At 28.1% G+C, this 21,788-nt stretch overlaps 4 protein-coding genes across 4 annotated transcripts; all 4 read right to left on the minus strand.

Moving 5' to 3' along the window:
* On the minus strand, positions 1-909 carry SHLP2 (shewanella-like protein phosphatase 2, putative; the record flags this gene model as incomplete). The annotated part of the gene is made up of 1 exon (XM_029007125.1): positions 1-909. One exon carries the CDS (start codon positions 907-909, stop codon positions 1-3), a length of 909 nt encoding a protein of 302 aa, XP_028863546.1.
* Positions 910-2,673: 1,764 nt separating this feature from the next.
* Positions 2,674-5,910, minus strand: PmUG01_13016100 (IMP-specific 5'-nucleotidase, putative; the record flags this gene model as incomplete). The annotated part of the gene is made up of 9 exons (XM_029007126.1): positions 2,674-2,791; positions 2,995-3,163; positions 3,548-3,625; positions 3,801-4,018; positions 4,336-4,468; positions 4,634-4,784; positions 4,954-5,081; positions 5,272-5,508; positions 5,808-5,910. The coding sequence occupies 9 exons, from the start codon at positions 5,908-5,910 to the stop codon at positions 2,674-2,676; spliced, it is 1,335 nt and encodes a 444-aa protein (XP_028863547.1).
* Positions 5,911-7,149: 1,239 nt separating this feature from the next.
* On the minus strand, positions 7,150-11,096 carry EIF3C (eukaryotic translation initiation factor 3 subunit C, putative; the record flags this gene model as incomplete). Its single annotated transcript, XM_029007127.1, has 3 exons — positions 7,150-7,318; positions 7,604-10,302; positions 11,016-11,096. The coding sequence occupies 3 exons, from the start codon at positions 11,094-11,096 to the stop codon at positions 7,150-7,152; spliced, it is 2,949 nt and encodes a 982-aa protein (XP_028863548.1).
* Positions 11,097-13,237: 2,141 nt separating this feature from the next.
* PmUG01_13016300 (conserved Plasmodium protein, unknown function) lies at positions 13,238-21,601 on the minus strand (the record flags this gene model as incomplete). The annotated part of the gene is made up of 1 exon (XM_029007128.1): positions 13,238-21,601. The coding sequence occupies one exon, from the start codon at positions 21,599-21,601 to the stop codon at positions 13,238-13,240; it is 8,364 nt and encodes a 2,787-aa protein (XP_028863549.1).
* Positions 21,602-21,788: the final 187 nt, after the last annotated feature.

The raw sequence follows: 21,788 nt of genomic DNA on the forward strand, positions 1-21,788 counted from the left end.
TCATCTATCAATATATCTGACCACATACGTTCCATCCTTAAAATACTGCACATAAGATATAACCCCTTTTTTCCATTTACTAATGCCTGTGTCAGCTAATAAAAGCCTTTCGTTGCAAAAACTATTAACTCTTTTATTTTTTTGAACGGTATGTCCAACAACCATTCTGCTAGATTTCAACATAATTAAGGATTTATTTAGAGTGGAACAAACCATCGACCTTTTAAATATATTATCATTAACAATAGAATAGTACCTAGTTAATGTTGGTCCATCTTCACAACAAATACATAGTTCCTCTTTCCTTTTTCTTTTTTCCTTTAACACTTCACAGTTATTTTTTATTTCTTTTTTCCCTTCTTCATTCATAAAATCAATACCATAAAAAGCATAAAAAGGTAGTACACCTGCATGTGAAAAAGTTATATCATTTACTTTTACAACTAGTGGACTGTTCATTAAATAATTATATAAAATTTCATTTTTCTTAAACATATTATTTCTATTTCTATATTTACCCTTATCCGATTTTTTATATTTAAAATCTAAACACAAATTTTTTACTTCATGATTACCTAAAAGCAGTAGTATTTTGGAATTACTATCTTTCCCTCTATCATTATATATTTGAATAAAAAATAAAATATTTATATCATCATAATTTGGATCTAATACATCACCAGTCATCACAATTAATGTATTCTCTTTAATTATATTTCCATTTTCATCAATTATTTTTTCATTTATCAAAATTTTTAAAAAAGCATCCATGTCCCCATGTATGTCACCTATACTATATAAATCATGATCCCACTTTATATTTGAAAAACTTGTGGAATTTTGTACATAACTTATTTTCAATAGTATCACTAAGTAATTTAAAAGGAATAAAATTTTTGCGTACCACATGTTCTTACGATAAGCTGGTATTTAAAGTGTGTTAGGGTATTCGGGTATGTACGATTATGTTCGAGTATGTGTGAGTAAGCATGTGTGTATAAGTGTATGTGTGTGCATATACATAAGGGTGTACTTAAATATATATATGCATGTACACTATCTTGAAAGCATTAGGTCGAAATGGGAAACACTAACGAAATGATCAACCACGCAAAAAGCATTTAGCAAATTTAAGCACATTCATATATTTTGATTCATACAAGGTCAAAAGGACTGTATGTTCATGTGAACTTAAATGAGGATCTAATTCCTTAGTCCCTTTGGAACAAAAATTAAATTGCTGGTGTTAAAAATATTTACTCAAAGGGTAAAGGGGAGAAAGACCCACAGGACGACACAGCGAAAGCGTAATTTCCGGTAAATCCGCAAAATGTAAGATATCAATAAGTTTGGGAGAAAGTGAAAGAAAAAAATAATAATTCAATATGTGCTACAATAAAATGTAACAAAACAAGTTAAAAAAAATAATACCCTTCCAGGTTGATGGTAAAAATATATATTATATATATATATATATATATATACATACATACATACATACATACATACATACATACATACATACATACATACATACATACATACATACATACATACATACATACATACATACATACATACATACATACATACATACATACATATATTAACCCATGTACAATGAATATTATACGAGAACACTACCAATGAATGTTCACTTTTTTTTTAGGAATACATTTTAAAAAAGTTCATTTTGCATCGAAATATATGCAAGTGGAAGACATATTCTGCGGATATGTTTTAAAGAAAATAAATTTTTTTTTTTTAAGTTTATTGTTTATTTTTATATAACATTAAATATTAATACTTTAGCTCTGCATTATCTTATGTTTTCACATAAAGCTCAAAAATGACTTTTCATAAAAAAAAAAATAATAAAATAAATGAAGGAATGAATGAATGAAGGATGGAAGGAATGAATGAATGAAGGAAGGAAGGAAGGAAGGACAGAGCAACAAACGAACAAACATACAAAGTAAACTGCATACGCCATTATACATAAAATATGCACAGAATGTACAAGCGCCTAAGCAGATTAACACATGTACACATAATCAAAGGTATAAGCTCCCGCTTTTTAAAAAAATTACAAGAATATATAGTACATCATGAATAAATATGCAAGTACTCTTAGAGTCATTTTTTGAAATATGTCATTCCATGTATTACTATAATTTTAATTATCCTTACAAGAGGTACCTTTCTACGGGTAAAATGGTGATAAAAGAAAAAAAAAAAGAGCAACACTTAAAATATAAATAAAAGCTATTTTTTAGTAATTTAATAAAATTTAAAAGAAATCGTTCTTTCTTTTTTACTTGCTTCACCTTTATTCTTCGGCTTTTGCTTTGTTTTTTCATTTTTTCATTATTCATTTTTTCATTTTTTTTCCATTTTTCGCGAAAGGTGTGTACGCATAAAATATGAGCGGGTGAAAAAAATAAAAAAATTAATTGGCATTTAATTGGAATATATTAAAGAAATTTGTTTCTTTATTTTAAAAGCAGCGAGAAATTTTAAAGAAAAAATTTTTTACCTCTCCACTTGAAGCTGTATGCAAGGTTCCTTACACATATATATATATGTACATGTATATGTTTATACTTATATATGAGGGCCTACTCAATACATTACAAACGTCCCATGTGTTAACGAAAGACGATTTAATGCGAGCTATTGGTTTTCATATAAAACTTCAGGAACAAAAGATTTCATATTTAAGTTCAGTATACTTTTTAAGCAGGCCTTTGTTTCTTGTGGGTTACTAACCCATAAAGTTAAACTGCAAAACCTGAAAAGAGAACACACAAATACGGCAATTTTTTGGAAAATGGTTTAAGATAATTGTTTTAAATTAAATCGATATGTGCAATAACATCAAAATATTGTCTACATATACATATATATATGTGTGTGCGGATGTATGTATTGTGCAAGTGTTTTTGTACGTCTGTATCTATACACATACGTGTAAACGCATGTGTGTATGCTCACCTTGTGGGGAAGTCATTTCCTGAGTATAAAAATTGATCACCAATATGACAACATTTTTTTTTCTGTATTTTTAATAATTTCTGTAAGATTATTAACCCCTCTGCCTTATTCCCTATATCCACCCACAAATCCTGACCTCCGTTAAATACACAGTATGGTACCTCTATTTCTAAAAATAGAAAAAAGAAAGAAAATGAAAAAACATGAAAAAAATGAAAAAAATGAAGAAAAATGAAAAAACATGAAAAAAATAAAGAAAAATGAAAAAACATGAAAAAAATGAAAAAAATGAAGAAAAATGAAAAAACATGAAAAAAATGAAGAAAAATGAAAAAACATGAAAAAAATGAAGAAAAATGAAAAAAAATGAAAAATGAAAAAAAACATTTATGAAAACGCTAATTTTTTGTAAAGAGTTAGAATATCTTATTTAAAGGATGGAAAAAGAAATTAATTTTAAAAATAATCAAAATATTCACACAAGAGCAAATGCATATATGTAGAAATATATATATGTATGTATGCGACCAGAGGGTATCCTTTTTGCACTTACTATTTTTTATAATCTCCTTCTTCACGCGAATAACAGCCTCCTCTAATACTTCGTACTTTATCATGTAATTCTTTTGCTCTAAAAAAAAAAAAAAAAAAATCAAATAACAGAATAGAGAAATTACAAAATAACAAATTAATAAAGTAACACAATAACACAATATATTATTTATTTCATTAATTTTTCCCCTTAATTCGAAGGCATTAAGAAATTCCCCTGAAACGAACATGTAAGTTAAAACGTAATGTTTTACCATTTTTATTATTTAATGATGGCATTTTATTAGGGACTAGACCAATTGATTTTTCTTTTCTTTGAATTTGTGCACATAGTCTAAAATCTGTAATCACCTGTTCTAAGCATTTCTGAGATATATTTAATATATTCTGAACCGTCTCATCATCTACATGCTTTTTATAATGATTCCATTCACCTTGAGGTACTGAATATAGGTTCGCTTTTTCATTGCATCTAAAAAGAAATAAAAATTCTCACAGAGAAAATAAAAAATAAAATAAAAACTACTTAAAGTTTTGTAAATGGGCTTTTACATAAAAGAATAAACTTATTTGCATCGTTTTATATGTGACAAAATTTTCATTCCTAGTTATGTGAAAATTCATACATATATATGTAAACATATAATATATCATAGTAACTAAAAATGGACATTTTATAAGCTATTTTATCTCTTTTTTATCTTGTTTATTATCTTTTTAATATATTTTTTTTTTATCTTATTTATTATCTTTTTTATATTTTTTTTATATTTTTTTTTTTTTTTTTACTTAAATAAGTAATTACTTTCACCCCCCATAACATAAAAATTTTGGTAAGATCCATCCTCAATATTATGCTTAGAAAAATATTTTAACAATTCCTGCAACCGTTTTTGATATTTTTCCGCATCGTTGTTGTAGGCTTAAAAGTGTAAAAATTTTATAAGGCATATAAAACTGAGACATACACACACAACTACTTATGTACATATATATGTTCATATATATATATATATATATATATATATATATATATTTATTTATTTATGTGTGCTTAAGTCCTTTTTCGGCATGCGACTATACTAACAAGCGGCAGTAACTATTGCTATGTTCATTTTCTTTAGCAAGCTGGAAATGTAGCTAGCTAAAACTTCATCATGAAAATCATAGCCATCTGGGTATAATGTTTCGTCTGCATCAAAAGTTAGTAAATCCAGTCCATCTTCAACAGATAAGATCTTTGTTTGAAGAAAAATAAGAAAGAAACAAATAAGATTAGTAATATTATTAATAATAATAATGGTAACAGTGATAATGGTGGTAATAACAGTGTTATTATAATTTGCATCGTTTATAAGCATTAATTCAAATGATATTTTTCGTCCTTATTAATCGCCTTTTACATACCTGAGCAAGGTTGAGGATATGTCTAACTTCATTAAATGTTGGAGGGGCATACAACCTTTTTGTTATTCTGTATTTTTTATTATATGTATGAAAAGCCTTAGTAATGGGTAATTTTGTAAAAAATATGCCTAACGAAATTTTCAATTAAAAAGTGCTTTCTATCTAATTCTCCATTTTTATAATTTTCTCTATCACACACTTGCTAGGTAAGTTCAAATGGATAAAAAAATATACAAACGTGCACATACATACAAGCATACATACACCGTACGTATATAGAGCCACAAGCGGGGTTACACTTTTACAAAAAAAACTAACCAACATCGTCTATTAAATACTTCAATCTGCTGTGCATAGGATTGTAATAATGGTCTGTAAACATTTCCTCTATGCTTAACAAAACATTATCAATATTTTTGTCAATACAGTTTGAGAGAAAAAGAGACCTAAATATATTAACTAAAAACATGATTAAACTGTCTTTATTTTTCAACTGGTTATAACTATAACGATTATTCCAGTGAATAATATTTTTCTTCATATGTGAATTAATGACTGTAAAATAATTTAAATAAATGGCCATAGCAAATAGACGAGTGTTTGTTTAACTATTGTATGTAAGATTTACATATATAAAGAAATGCTTTTTTTTCTTTTTTTTTTTTTCACTTGGGTTTTCTTGCCCAGTGGTACTTTTTATTTATTCATCTTTTATTATTCAAATTACATTTTTAATTTTATATTATTTATATTGTATTATTCACTTGATATTATTCATATTATATTATTCATTTGATATTATTCATATTATATTATTCATTTTTATTTTTGTTTTTTTTGTCCTTTATATTTACCGCCTCTATCGGATAAGGCCAATATATCATACTTTTCTTGCTCAAAAAAGGTACATTCCATATCCTCATTCTTGTCATATGAATTAATGTCTATTTCTTCCATTTTTTTAAATAAAAATAACCTTCTTTTTCAGTATAATAAAATCTACAAAATTTTCTTAGCTTTATTATAATTATGAATATTTTAAAAAGTATACTGTGAAAAGAAATACCAATAAAATTTTTTTAATTGAGTTATATAGTAAAAAAAAAAAATTGCTGTACTTCCATAAATAATTGAATATAAATAAAAAATGTTACTATAACATGTGAGACTTAGTCGAGGTATTTTATTCACATATTATCAAATGTAACGGAAATGGACTTAAAAATTTTTATCTACATTTTAGAAATAATTTATTTATTATATATATATAAATATATATATATTTGAGCAATGCTTATTTTTCAAAAATTAATGTGGAGGCGCCTTCAAAATATAGTGTTTTTCGCAATTGCTTCTTCTTTCAAATGACCTACTTTTTAAGTGTGCGAATATGAATACATACGTACACGTGCATATATATACATACATACATAATTATAGTAAAAATAATATAAATTTAACTACATGTGTAAATTCTTGTTTTACCATTACTGTGTAGATAACATAAAAATATTTTATATTTATTCCCTTCTTTTACTGCTCAGTGGAAGTAAATAAATATTAATTTTATAGATTGCGAAATGTAGGAAAATATGCATTACATCCCCCCACACACAATCTTTCCCTTTTTTTTTGTTGCAAGTTTCCTCAAAAAGAAAATACATTAACACATGTATATATTAACATTTGTAATGTTACATACATACACATATATATATATATATGTTTATTTTTTTATTTTTTTTTTTTTACATGACGTTGTTTTTTAATTTCATACATATAGGTTTATTCGAGAGTATTAAAAAATTTCTTCAATTTTGAGTATTATATATTATACACATATATATAAGTGTATATATCTATAAAAGTGTGTATATAGGAATATGTACGTGATTTCATTTTATATATTTTTTTTCACAACTTCTTTATCCTTTAAAATATAAAAACAAAGGCTAAAATTTGTGAGTACTTTTTATGTATACAAATAATGTATAACTGCATCCATGCAGGTTAAAAAATCACTTATATGTAGGGAATAAAATGTAAAAAAGTTATGAACACGTAAGTAAATTTATAAAAATTAATATAAAAATTTATGCACTTGTGTGGATATATTTATAAAACTGCGTAAAAAATTTTATGAACATGCAATATAAAAGTTTATAAACGCATGTTCATAAATTTATGAATAATAATTTAATTTTGCGTGTAATTTTTGTTCGCATTTTTGTCCTTATAATTTTTTTTATAATGCACATTTTTGTGCTGATTATAATTTTTTCCGTACTTTGCGTCCCCCTTTTTGTGCGTCCAATTGGACTTTTCATCTTTTAACTGAGTTCTCCTCTCTTGCATAAACATGAACCTGTAAGGGAATAAAAAAAAAATTCAACAAATGGGATAACAAACGGAATAACGAACGGAATAACAAACGGAATAACGAACGGAATAACAAACGGAATAACAAACGGAATAACGAACGGAATAACGAACGGAATAACGAACGATACAGCAAAAGGGTTAACCCGTGCACACATGTATACGCATGTACATATATGTAATGTAAGAATAATACACACATTCGCGAATGTATAAGTATTAATAAGTATACACGAAGTCAAACCACTTTTTTTTTTTTTTTTAAACATACTTTGGATTTTTCATATTTAAGGATAACTCATTTTGCTCCATCACTTCGTTAATATTTTCTGCCAATTTGAGGGCCATTGTCTGCAGGGTTGTGGGGTTAATTTTGTTAATGAGAATATATTGACTACTTTCATTCCAACATGCCGGTATTTCATGATTTATCATCATTTTACTTAAAAGTGAATGAACAATGTTTTGGTTCAAATCAAACATAACACATAATTGTTCTACTGAAAAAGAGTCATATATGGATATGTAACGAAATATATATGTTCTCATAGCTTCCTGTTTAATTTTTTCTTGAAGTATATCTTGAACTTTTTCCTTATCCGTAAATTTGGACCAAATGGATAAACTAAATATTTTTTCACAACATAATTTCCAATTTCCTTTTTGTAAATATTTTGTTGCTAATATAATAATTTCTTTATTATTTTCTGGAGGACTATTAAAAATTTGTTTATCATATATATCTAAAAATCTTCTAAATTGTCTTGATATAACATCCTTTTTTGATTCATACGAATTTTTTGCTAAATTTGGTACTTCCAATAACATTGCACAAATATTATTAACACATTCAATTAATTCAATTGATATATGCATATGAAAAGACAGTAATCTCCTTTTTTCTGCTCTTTCTTGTTCTACTGTTTTTTCTTGATTTTTTAATGTTGATATACCTTGAGCAATTAATTCCCTATGTTTATTTTGAGAACAAATTTCTACTAAACAGCAATGTGCTTCATATATTTTCCCATGTCTAAATGCACATAATCCTAACTGAATTAAATTTCTATTGTATAATATTTGTGTTTGTATATCTGAACTAAGAGCTAATTCATGAACATTTGCTACATTTAATAACTCCTTTGCCTCCAAAAAATCATCATGTAAACTTTTATTATAGGACAGTTGTAGTAATGCTCTTATTTTTTGCTGTTTTGTGCCGTGCTCAAATATTTCATACACATATTTTTCAACAATTTTTTTTGGACACGACTGTTCACTTTTTTTCAAACAATTTGAATCGTTTCTCGATTGTTCCTTCTGCTTCTTTTCCACATCATCATTATTGTTTTTGTTATCGAGGTTAGAAACGTGGTTAGCAACGTAATTCGCGCCGTTAACAACCCCACTAACATCTGCATTATTTTCTTTTATGTTTTCCTTCTTTCCGTCAGCACTGCTGGCATCATATAACGATTCTAGGCTTTCCTTTCCGTCAGTTATCAAGTGCCATATTTGCTTAAACAGCGCTTCGGGCTTGTAATGCATGTGTTCCAATATTCTTGTCGAAATATATATTGCCAAGTCAGGCATTTTTTTCGTATACTTCACATAATTGTAGCCTTTATACAATAATCCAATCATATGAACTGTTTTCCCCAACCTTTTTCTATACTCTTCTGTTTGAACATCGATATATAGTAAAGCTTTCAACAATTCATCATCTAACTTTGCCAAAAAGGATATAAGTGTTTTACAAGATCTTGAAATCTTTTCCTTTTCATTAATAGTTTCTTCTGTTATTTCTTCAGTAATATTAATAGAGATTAAATAAAAATTATCATTCTGAATTAATAAATCTAATATAAGTTCAATATATTTAAATGCCTTGTTCCATATATTAAAAGACATATATGTATAAACACTAGAAACAACATCAAATTCTAAGTTAATTAAATGCTCTAATACTTCAATATATGACTGAGTACTTATCGTTTTTGCTATTTCACATAATTTAGACAAAATGTTGATATGCTCATGTTTATCTAAGCCTTTTCTGCCCCTCTTTTCAATAACAAACTTTACTCTATTTCTTATAACTTCTTCTGATAAATTTTTAGTACTTAATAATTCTGCATAAGCTTTATTCTTAGCTGACTGACTTTCATCTATATGTATTGTTTTTTCTTCCTTTTTAACACCATCTTTTTTTATTTTTTTAGTTTTTACTGCTTTCTTTTTTTCAACTTTTTCACTTGTTTTTAATCCCCATTTACTCATAGCACTTTTTGTTTTATCATCTTCATCATCTGATGCATATTCATCATCATCACTATATGACCAATCATCACTATCATCCTGTTCATCAGCATTTTTTTCCTTATCCTTCTTTATTTTTACTTCATCTTTTCCTTTTTTCTTTTCTTCATTTTCTCCTTTTTCCTTATCCTCTTCTTTATCCTCCTCATCTTCTTCTCCTTCTTCGTCCTCTTCTTCATCCTCTTCCTCATTATCTTCTTCATCGTCATCCTTATCTTGATCCATTTTAAAATCGTCTGGATTTTCATGATATAACTTTAGTTTGTTTTGATAAAACTCACTACACTTTCTAATTTTTGCTTTCAGTTTATTTAATGCTTGTGCTTTATTTTTACTTAGATCCTTTTTTTCTACATTACTTTGAAATGTACTTTCAACAAATTTCGCTAATTTATCTAAGTACACAATTGCAAATTTTGGTATTCGATCTTCACTTTCTTTAATCATAAATTTATATAAATTATCGTAATCCTTTACTAGCTGGTTGAAATCTTTATTATTCATACCTTCATTTAAATTATTCCCCGTATTTTTATAAAAGTCAATCCTTTTTCCTTCGTAGCTTTTTATTACCCTCTCTTCCCCTTCCGAGCTGCTGCTATCAATGGCTGCCCATCGCTCTGCCTGGGCCGATACTAGGGGTTTCTTGTTCTAAAAAAAAAAAAAAAAAAAAAGGAAAATTAAAAATATTAAATGATGATGTTCCTAATAATGTATGCGGTAAACCGTGCATAATGTAGAGATAAATATAGTAAGAGATATTAGCACAAGATGCACATTATGTAAAACATGCACGGCAAGAGGGAAGGAGGGGGGGGGGAAATAAACACACACATATACGTAAATATATGTACATATATATATACATATTTATGTATTTATTGCTTCTATAACGAAAGTACGGCGATTTGTAGAAGTAAATACAGTAACATATACAAAAAAAAAAAAAAAAAAAAACATATGTAGATATATCTGCATATAAATATAAATAAATATATATATACATATATGTGTATTATTATGTATATATCAGAGGGACTCAAAAAAATTTTAATACAATATCAAATTAATCATATTCACATGTATGCAATTAAACGTGGCACAAGAACAAATTATATATATTCTGTGCTGCTTAGCTTCTCCAAACTATTTTTTTTAATATTGCTAAACGTGCATTTTTATGGTATCACCTCCCTTTGGTAACATATTCTTTTCGAGCAGTGTAAGTATGTATCTATATCTATCTATCTATATATATATATATATAAGAGCGTACACATTTGCACATATATACGTATGCACAAACGTACTACACATATGTGAATGTATTTTCTTTTTTATTTTTTTCCTTTTAATATCATTACATCAACTTCATTTTCAGAAGATTCAGTCGCATTGTCACCACTATCATCATCCACCCCCTTGGCCCAAAATTTGGACTGCATTTTTTTTAAGGTTCAAAATAGGTTGAAAAAAATAGGTGTTGGTTACGGTTAAGCAAAAATATGCATAAATATACATATGCATATATATATCATACATGCGCAAAATAAATATATATGAAAAAAAAAAAAAAAATTTAAATGGCAATATCAACAAATATTACAATGTAAAAAATAGATTAAAATGATAATTAATTAAAAAAATGTCATGCAGTAAAATATAGGTGTAATTCGATGGTAATAATGGATTAACGAAAATAGAAAAATAAAAGAAAAAGGAGTGAGCACTGAAATCTTAAATATGAAAAGTGAAAGGAGAATCGTGAAAGGTGAAAAATAAAAAAAAATAAAAAATGAAAATAAAAAGGTGAAAATAAAGAAGTGAAAATAAAGAAGTGAAAATAAAGAAGTGAAAATAAAGAAGTGAAAATAAAGAAGTGAAAATAAAGAAGTGAAAAGCGTTCTTAACAATCTATAAAAAAAAAATATAAACATAAATGTAAAAATATACGTAAACATAAACATATGTACGTATAAATGCATTTTATGAAATATTTTATTTTAAACTTTATATCCCTTTAAATTTAAAATTATTTTTTTAAAAATTCTGTTCTCGAATCAGAGCGTTCTAACACTCAGGCATTTTTATATCGTATATCTAATTATATTTTTATATTTACTACTGTTATATTACTATTATTTATTTTTTTTTTTTTCAATGGCAATATGTACGTATATATTATATATGCAAATGCATTTTATGTGAACTTTGTATAACACTTATATCATATGTATGATTTAAATGTCACAGGCTTATCAGTTCGCCACCCATATTTTATTAATATATATTATATGGATATAAGCATATATATATTATTATAAATGTATGATGGCATTTCTTCAGTATTTGCCAAAAACTCTTTATTTAATTGTAGGATAAAATGAAGCGATAAAATAAAAAAAATCAGCGACACATTCTTTTATGTAACTTTTTTTTTTTTTTTCGTATCTTGTATATAAAAAAAAAAAAAAAAAAAAAAACGGTAACATTAAAACAAATACACATGTAGGCAATACGTATATAATATATAAATAATTATACATTTTTTTTCATTTTTTATTTCCTTTTTTTTTTTTTTTTTTTTGTTTCTCTGTTAATTTCTACAAAAGTGTACCCCCGCACTTTTCGTAATAAATTTTGAAATATAAATGATTCGTTAGATAAATACCAGTCTATTATATATATATATATATATATATATAGGTATATCATGCATATGTATATTTGTATGTATATAAATATGTAAATACATATACGTATATGTATGCCTAGATACATATTCACGAACGTACACGTACATACAAGCAAATTGGTGATTACAGAACAATTGAAAGCAGTTCAACAAAAACAAAAAAAATTATGAAAATTAGTTTAAAAAAAAAAAAAATAAAATAATAAAAATAAAAAAAATAATTAACTTATCTGGCCAATTCCGTATTATTATCACATTTTATTAGTAGATGTAAAATGTTTATTCCAAATAAGTAATGACAAAAACGAATAGGTAAATGCAGTATTTCTTTTATGTATTCGTGTATTAATTGGGATGTATGTATATATACTTAAAATCTGTTCATTCTCCTTTTTGAAACCATGAATAGTTAACAAGTGTCGTAAAAGAGCAATATATTTATGATGCATCTAACATTTATTCTTTTGTATGTATTTATGTATGCTTGTATGGGTATGTACGGATGGATGCACGTGCGTAATCATAAATGTAAATGCACATACATTTATATAGGAAAGGACAAGGGCATAAACAAACCATGTGAATAAAATATTTATAGCTTTCGAACGAGTGTAAATATGTAAAATTTTTTTTTCATGTACTTCATTTCTCAAGTTGTTTATACATGTTCGTTCCCATTACAATGTGAAGTCAGGCCTACATTTCTCAGGAATTATTTTTTCAAGTTTTCTCGTTATATATTAAGTCCCTTTTCCATAGTATCAATACTCAGTCAACTCAAATAAGTGACGTTGTTATATATATATATATACACTCAGTTGTTTGCAAAAAAGGATGTTGCAATGTTTATTAAAATTTATACCCCTCTTGTGCAAATAATTTGTGAACTGTTTAAACGTAATAACGCGAATGCATGTCCTTATAACTATTATGCATGTTTATATTTACCAGACCGTTACTTTGATAATTTGAGTAAGAATATAAATCCTCATCTTTTTTAAAATCGTCTGTATTATATATATCGGAAATATTTTTTTCATACTTATCATTATTGAAATTAAGTTCTATGGATTTTATTTTGTTGTTTAAACCATTTAAATTGTTCATAATTTTCGTGAGTATATCCCCATGATCGTTATGATCACCTCTTCCGTTACAACCAATGTTATTACTACCATCAATGTTATTACTACCATCAATGTTGTTACTACCATCAATGTTATTACTACCATCAATGTTGTTACTACCATCAATGTTGTTACTACCGTCAATGTAGTTATTACTATCGATGGCACTACTACTTCCAAGGTCATTAGAACCGCCAATGGCATTATTACCACCATCGTTGTAATCAAATTTGAGGTTAGAGCTTCCTTCCCCCGCCACAGTCCCCTTTACATAATGATAATTTTCACTCCTCATTTTTTCAAAGGAATAATTAGTAAAAGGGTCCCCTTTTTTATAATAATAATAATAATATGAAGATGAACCCTTTAAAGAATCAAAATTCGAAAAATTTTTTTCCTCAGCTTTTATTGAATCCCTACTTGTTAAGATATTATTGTCATATAAATTATACCTATCTATATTGTAAAAATTTTTCTTTTCATATTCACTTTTTTTCTTTTCAAAATCAAAATGAGCCTCTTCACTATTTTTTGATAAATCATCCTTATAATACCCCAAATATGGATATTTGTTTTTCATTTCTTCATTTCTGTAATTCTTTAGGTTTCTATTTATATTAATTTCTTTTTCATAACTTTTCAGTAGCTCGTCATATGTCCAACCACTATGTTTATAAGCATTAGAACTACTGATATTATTTATTTCATCTGATAGTGTAAAGTTTTCAGGATAAAGGGAATCATTTCTTATATCTGAAGACTCATAGTTGTTCTTGAAGTATTCTCTAATATCTCGATCACCATCCTTTCCCTTATTGTTGTAGGATTCTTTATATATGTGTGTTTTAAATATATGTGAGTTTGATATATCACTCTCGTCAATTTTTAAAAATGACTCTTCTGTTTCTGTCAAAAAAATATCATCATGTGAATCGTTCACGTTATGTGCGACATATGGGTTATGTAAATTATATACACCATGTGTATCATGTACACCATGTGCATCATATACATCATTTACATCATATACACCATGTACATTATGTACATCATATACATTATGTACATCATATACATCATGTACATCATATACATCATGTACATCATATACATCATGTACATTATGTACATCATGCTCGTCATCATTAGTGCCATATATGTTATCCTCATTGTCTGATACCGATATGTTATTTCCTAAATTTTTTTCCATAAAATGACGCAAATTTTCCCCTTGCAAACTGTTGTACTTTAAATTTCTATTCCTCATCCTCAGTAACATTTTTTTCTTCTCTTCCTGCATCTGCTTCCGCTGTATTTTCCCCCCCTGCTGCTCCTCTCTCTGGAACATTTCCTGTGGCTTCTCCTGCTGCTCCTCTCTCTGGAACACTTCCTGTGGCTTCTCCTGCTGCTCCTCTCTCTGGAACACTTCCTGTGGCTTCTCCTGCTGCTCCTCTCTCTGGAACACTTCCTGTGGCTTCTCCTGCTTCTTATTTTTGAGACTGCTTATTATCAGCGAATTGTTCATGTACGTATTTTTTAACAAATTCCTGTTACCAACTTTGTTTGAACTGATTTTACTGCTAGCCTTTTTTTCCCGAAAAATTCTTTTCCTTTGTTTTTCTAGTTGATCAAAAATGTCATAATTTTTTGTGCAAGATAAGTTGGGCATGATTTTCTTTTTTATATTTTTGTCCTCTTCTTTCACATTTTGGTCGTTATCTTCGTATCCATCCTCATCCTTATGGTCGTATTCATCCTTATCTTCTTTTTTTCCATCAATAATTAAATTATTTTTTGTGCTAAAATAATTGGCACTTTCTCTGTTTCTTTGTTGCTTTTCCTTTTCTAATGTGTCTAACAAATTTGACTTCATTTCTTCATCTGCTTCTTTTTCTTTGTCGCTTATTAATTTTCCAATTTTATCCCTATCTTCCTTTAAGTAATAATAGGACAACGGATTTGCTCTATATATTTTTTTTAAAAAATTACTGAATAAGTCCTTTTCTTTTACATTTCCTAGACTTTGTTCTTCTTCTCGTTTTTTCATTTCTGTGCCTTCCTTTTTTTCACCTAAAAGTTCTAACAGTCCTAATCGATTGTCCTCTCCCATTTCTTCCACTTTTTTTAATTCTTCTAATTTTCTCAATTGCGCCAGTATCTTCATTTCTTCCAGCCTTTTTTCCTCCAGTTGTTTTAATTCTTCCAGTCTTTTTATCTCATCTAGTCTTTCTATCTCTTCCATTCTTTTCACTTCTTCCAATCTTTTTACCTCTTCCTGTCTTTTTATCTCCTCCCGTCTTCTTTTTTCTTCCCGTCTTTTTATCTCTTCCCGTCTTTTTATCTCTTCCTGTCTTTTTATCTCTTCCCGTCTTTTTATCTCTTCCCGTCTTCTTTTTTCTTCCTGTCTTTTCATTTCTTGTACCCTCTTTTCTTCCATCCTTTTTGCTTCTTCCACCCTTTTCGCTTCTTCCACCCTTTTCGCTTCTTCCACCCTTTTCGCTTCTTCCACCCTTTTCGCTTCTTCCACCCTTTTCGCTTCTTCCACCCTTTTCGCTTCTTCCACCCTTTTCACTTCTTCCACCCTTTTCGCTTCTTCCACCCTTTTCGCTTCTTCTATCCGCTTCATTTCTTCCTGCATTGCCTTGGCCATTCTCTTTTCTTCTAACTCTCTTAACTCCTTTTTTCTTCTTATATCCTCAACTCGCTTCACCTCTTCCATTCGCTTCATTTCTTCCACCTGCTTCATTTCCTCCACCCACTTAATCTCTTCTAACCTTCTCACCTCTTCCTTTTTGCTCAGTTGGTTTATATTTTCTCTCCTGTACGCCAATAACTCAGACTCACCACGCTTTTCACAAAAAGAACCATTTTTAATATGCATTTCTTCAAAATTTTCTTTCCTTATTTCATCCAAGTCTCCAACAAAATCAGTGTCATCCAATGCCTCATATATCATTTTCCTTTTAAATTTCAAATCGACGTTTTTTACCCTTTCTTCATCATTGATTAAATTGTATTTTTGCAAATTTTTGCCCATAATATTACGGACAAATGAATAATTATTTTTTTGCTCTATTTTTTCCTTTAACTTTAATTTTGTGCTTTCTATAACACCTATATTGAACTGGTCAATTTTGGAAAGCTTATTTTGTGAAATAGATCTATTTAAAGAAATTTTTTTTTTTTTTTTTTTCGTTTTTATACCATTTTTTTTTAAAATAGTATTATGAGTAGTAGATTTAGATTTATGATAATTATTCCTTTTTTCATATTTTGGTCTACCCAATAGATAAAAATCATAATTTTCATTAATATTCTTTTTTATTTTTTCTCCTATATTATGAATGTCCATTTTATATCCATTAGATTTACACCACTCTTCTTGTTTACTTTTATTATTACATTTACTATTACTGTTACTATTGATATTACCGTTATCATTATTATTACCATTACCAATATTTTTATTCTTATTATCCTCTGTGCTAACTTCCTTTATACTATCTTCCTTCTCACTGTAATGGGAAAAATTATCTGGTTCACTATTATATCCTGTGACAATTTCGAAAAATCTTTCAGCATAATAAGTGTACTTATCAAATACATCAAAACTTTTTGAAGTGGACATTTTTCTCAAAATATTGTTTCTTTCTCTTTTAACCTTAGGTCTACCATACATGGCCCAACTGTTTTTTTTTTTTTCCTTCTTTTTTTTTTGTTTTATATAATCATTCAAGCAATCATTAATTTCATTTTCTTGTAGTGATAGAGATTCGCTTGTTTTATTTTTCTTTTCTTCCACAATTTTGTTATCTTTCACCTCGACAGCATTTTCCCTCTGTTGCTCACTCATTTCATTCGAGATTTTGTCACACCCTTTACTGTCTTCCTCCTCCTTATTTATCTTATCCTCACTTGCATCCTCTTTTGTGTGTATGCTCTCTTTTGTTTGTATTCTCTCCTTTTTTGAATTCGTTTCTTTTTCCCTGTCATCTGTGGATTTCATAGCTAAAACTTTTTTTTTTTTATTTTCTATTAGTTGCAGTTCTAACTCTTCTAACTCCTTTTTCTTTTTTATATTCTCTATTTCTAGTTCTAGGAGCTCTTTTTCTCTCTTCTTTTTTTCTATTTCATTGTTAACAGCGGCTTCCCTCTCGACGTCTACATCCTTGTCATCAGTAACTTTCCCTTCGGTGTTTATTCCCTTGTCACCCACCGCTTTCTTTCCATCCACCACTTCCTTGCCATCCGTTACTTCCTTATCGTCCTCTTCTGTCTGAACTTGTATCACATCTACACAGGGTACAACCTCTTTTCCATTTTTGCTGTACTTATCCTCCTCATCCGTAACGATATTAAAAATATCGAATAGGGACATATCAGGTACATAATTGTTAATTGTTCCAAACAAATCATTTTCACTGTGGTCCTTCCTTGGTTGTTCTTCCACCTGTTGAGGTTCACCAGGTGTTTTCCCCTCCCCTTGCCCTCCCTCTTGTTTGCACTCACCTGTTGTGTTTACTATACCGTTATTCGAATTTTGCTTTAGTTCATTTTTTTCTAACTTAATACTCCGTCCTTTTTTGAAAATAATGGTATTTTTCATTTTAATTAAATCTATTTTATTTCTTTTCAACTTTTTCTTTTTTTCACTTATAAAACTTTCATACGAGAAATCGCTGTCTCTAATATCTGATATAAGTGCACTTTTATTTTCTTCTATTTTTTTAGGGTCCATATTAATTTCTTTATCATTGAATAGAAATTCTATCATTTCATATGTTGATGAGGAATACTCTTTTTTTCTTGTTTTCTTTTTTTCTATCATATAATTTTCATATTGTGGGTTTAGAAACCAAGCACTTGATGTTCTTTTATCATGAAAATTGTATTTGGGTAAATTAACATTATAAGTTATTTTTCTTCCTTTTATTTCATGTTTTTTAGCTAGATTTTCTAAAATTTCATAATCCTTCTGGTCATATGATTCGTATATATAATAGTACACATTATTCATTATTTCACTCTTTAAATTATTTAAGTTCTCAGTGTTAATTAGGTTGTCTATAAGGAAGTTATTATTTTTCCCCTGTTCACTTCCGTTCGCACATCCTTCCGCATCTTTGTCTACTCCTTTGTCCATATCTCGTGCAACATCTTCCTTTCCTATGATTTCTTTCGTGTGGTTTTCTCCCCCCTCTTCTTCCCCTCTCTTTTTAATTTTCGAATCTTTCTTCTTCTTCTTTTTTTTGTTCTTCATATTTTCCCTCTTAATTTTCTCAATTTCCTTTTTCAGCTTATTTATGATCGTATCATTTTTTGATTTCCTTCCATCGGTAGTGATATCATTGTTTTTTTTTTTTTTTTTTTTTTTCTCATCATCATCATCATCATTATCCTCATCATTATTTACAAGTTGTCCATTCGTTTTTTCCTTACCCTTTAATTCTTTTATATTTTTTTCGATCTCATTTATTTTTAATTCCATTTTGGAAATTAACTGTTTACTCTCTTGGTTATCTCCTACCCGTTCACTATTCTCATCATGAACATTCAAATTTAAAGAAGTGTCAACAATATTTTGAAAACTGCTCGAAGACTTTGTTTTTTCATCGCATATTTTATACTCATCATAAAAGTTGTCGTAAAAATACATTTGTTCTACGAGCCTATTCATTCCATTGGTATACCTTCTTAGCTCGCCTCTTTTTTCATCTACATTTTCTAAAGCGTCAAAATTATTATTACCACTATTATTATTGCTATTGTAGTTATCATTATAATTGCTACAAAAAAACTTGTCATCGTCTTCACATTTTTGAAGGATGTAATTTAAAGTAAAATCTTCATCATATTTTAATTTACCCTTATTATATAAGACTAAATTTTTATTATTCAAACTCATATTTTTAATCTCCTCACCACATGTAATCATTTGGTTATCACCACCACTATTTTCATTAATATCATTATTATTATTATAGCTTCCAAAATTAGAATAATAGTTTGCTATTTCATTATTCATTAAGTTTTCATTACCATTTCCTAAGGGAAACGGGGTAGAAATGTTGCAGACTTGTGTTGACATATTCATGGGGTTATTCAACTGCCAGTTAGCAGTACTGTTCATTAGGTAATTTGGTGCATTACTCACGGTATAGCCAATTTGGCTGTTCAAATTATGACCCATTTGGCCGTTCATATTATGACCCATTTGGCTGTTCATATTATGACCCATTTGGCTGTTCATATTATGACCCATTTGGCTGTTCATATTATGACCCATTTGGCTGTTCATACTATAATCCATATATCCGCTTATGTCGTATCCCATATGGTTGTTCATATCGTACCCCATATAGCCGTTCATCATATTGTATCCAACTTGGTTGTTCATATTATAACCCATTTGGCTGTTCTTATTATAACCCATTTTCCCTTTCATGTCATACCCCATTTGCCCTTTTATTGGGATATTTTCTTGACTATTCAATGGGTTTTCAATAAGATGCTTTTGTTTATCTTCTAACTGAACTTCTTGTAAGGGATAATTCTTATTGGGTCCCTTCTTAGGGGGGAACATTTTATCATGTTGTATTGAATGTTTCATGTTATTATTACTTTTTTGTATCCTTCCCATTTTACCATTATTTTTCATATGTAACATTTTTTCTTTATTAGGTTCATTTTTTACATCTTCAACTTCCTTTTTTAGATTTTCTTTCTCTCTTTTCTCCACGGGAATGTTAGAAGGACTAATTCCACTTTTCGCACTATATAGCTTATTTGTTATTTGCTCCTTTTTATCACTGGTTGACATAGAGATTGTGGGGGTACCTTTACCATTAGACATTTTATTTCTCATTGCTTGTTCATTTTTACCTGTAGAACTTTTTTTATCATCCAATCCTAAGTTTAACTTGTCCAATATGGACTCTCTTTTTACGCTCTTATCTAACATACACCTGTCTGTGTAATAAGTTTTCTCTTTTCTATTCCCTTCGCTATCAAAATCATCGAATTCAAATTCATCTGCAAACTGATCTTCATTAATCTCAGCTTCTTTAACATTATTCACATCTTGCTCTTCTTTATTACAAGCATTTGTAATTACGTTATTACCAACATCCTCATAATGTACGTTTTCCTTATATTCGCTACTATTGTCATTTCCATCATTTACACAATTATTATTATTACAATTATTATATGCATTGTTCATATTACTATGACTATTGTTGTAATTTTTATAAGGTGGAGCTTTATTAGGACTACCTCTTATATCATTTAATACTTTTTCCTTATTCTTAGGTATGTACTCATTACTCAGTTTGGTAGAGTACTCTTTGCTACTCTGAACCTTAATAAAGTCATTTTTCTTTAATGGAATTTTATGTAGCATATTTTTATTTTTAAAATACTCTTTATCTTTCACTTTTAGTTTTGTGCAGAAGAAAGTAAATAAAGTATGCACTTCAACACTTCTACTGCAATTTACCTGATTTACATAGTCAAAACTTCTTTGTTTTCCATTTATGAAACTCTTTTCCCATTTTTTCCAGCCAATATGATTAACATTATGACCACCTCCATTACTACTATCGTTGCTGTACTCAAAATTATTGCTACTCCCATTATTACCTCCTTTATCTATGTACTCTACAAACCCTTTTGACGATGCCGATGTTGAATCACTGTAAAAATTTTTTTCATCATAACTCTTATTTGGCTTATAATTTAAATATGAAAATTTCTCTCGTAGTAATAACAACTTTACAAGTTCCATTCTGCGTTGTAACAATTTTATATTTGCATCCACACTGCTTCCTTTTTTATCAGTCTCACTATTTCTCTTCATCTTTTTTAATCTTTTTATCCTTAAAATACGTTTACGGCTATTGTTTCTTGTTACATTTCTTTTTAAATAAGAGTCTACAATTCTACTTACCTTGCATACTAAGGTTTTTTTTTTTTTTAAATTGCGAGCTTTATTATTCGTATTTTCACTATACAAATATTTCCATTTTAGCAATTTTCTTCTTTTCTTTTGTTTCATTTTTCGTTGTCTCTCTTTGTTGACATAACACCATTTCTCGAAAATGAGGATGTCCTTTCTTTTCGCTAGCATATTTTTTGTTGTACTACTTACATTAACAGGACAAGTAAATTTTTATTTTTTTTTCTCAACTATGTGTAAATTGAAATTGTATACATTTGTACTTATAAATGAATACATGTATGTATAAATATATATATATATATATATATATATATATATATATATATATATATATATATATATATATATATGTGTA

Source organism: Plasmodium malariae (genome assembly GCF_900090045.1).
Source record: "Plasmodium malariae genome assembly, chromosome: 13".
NCBI classification, from domain to species: domain Eukaryota; phylum Apicomplexa; class Aconoidasida; order Haemosporida; family Plasmodiidae; genus Plasmodium; species Plasmodium malariae.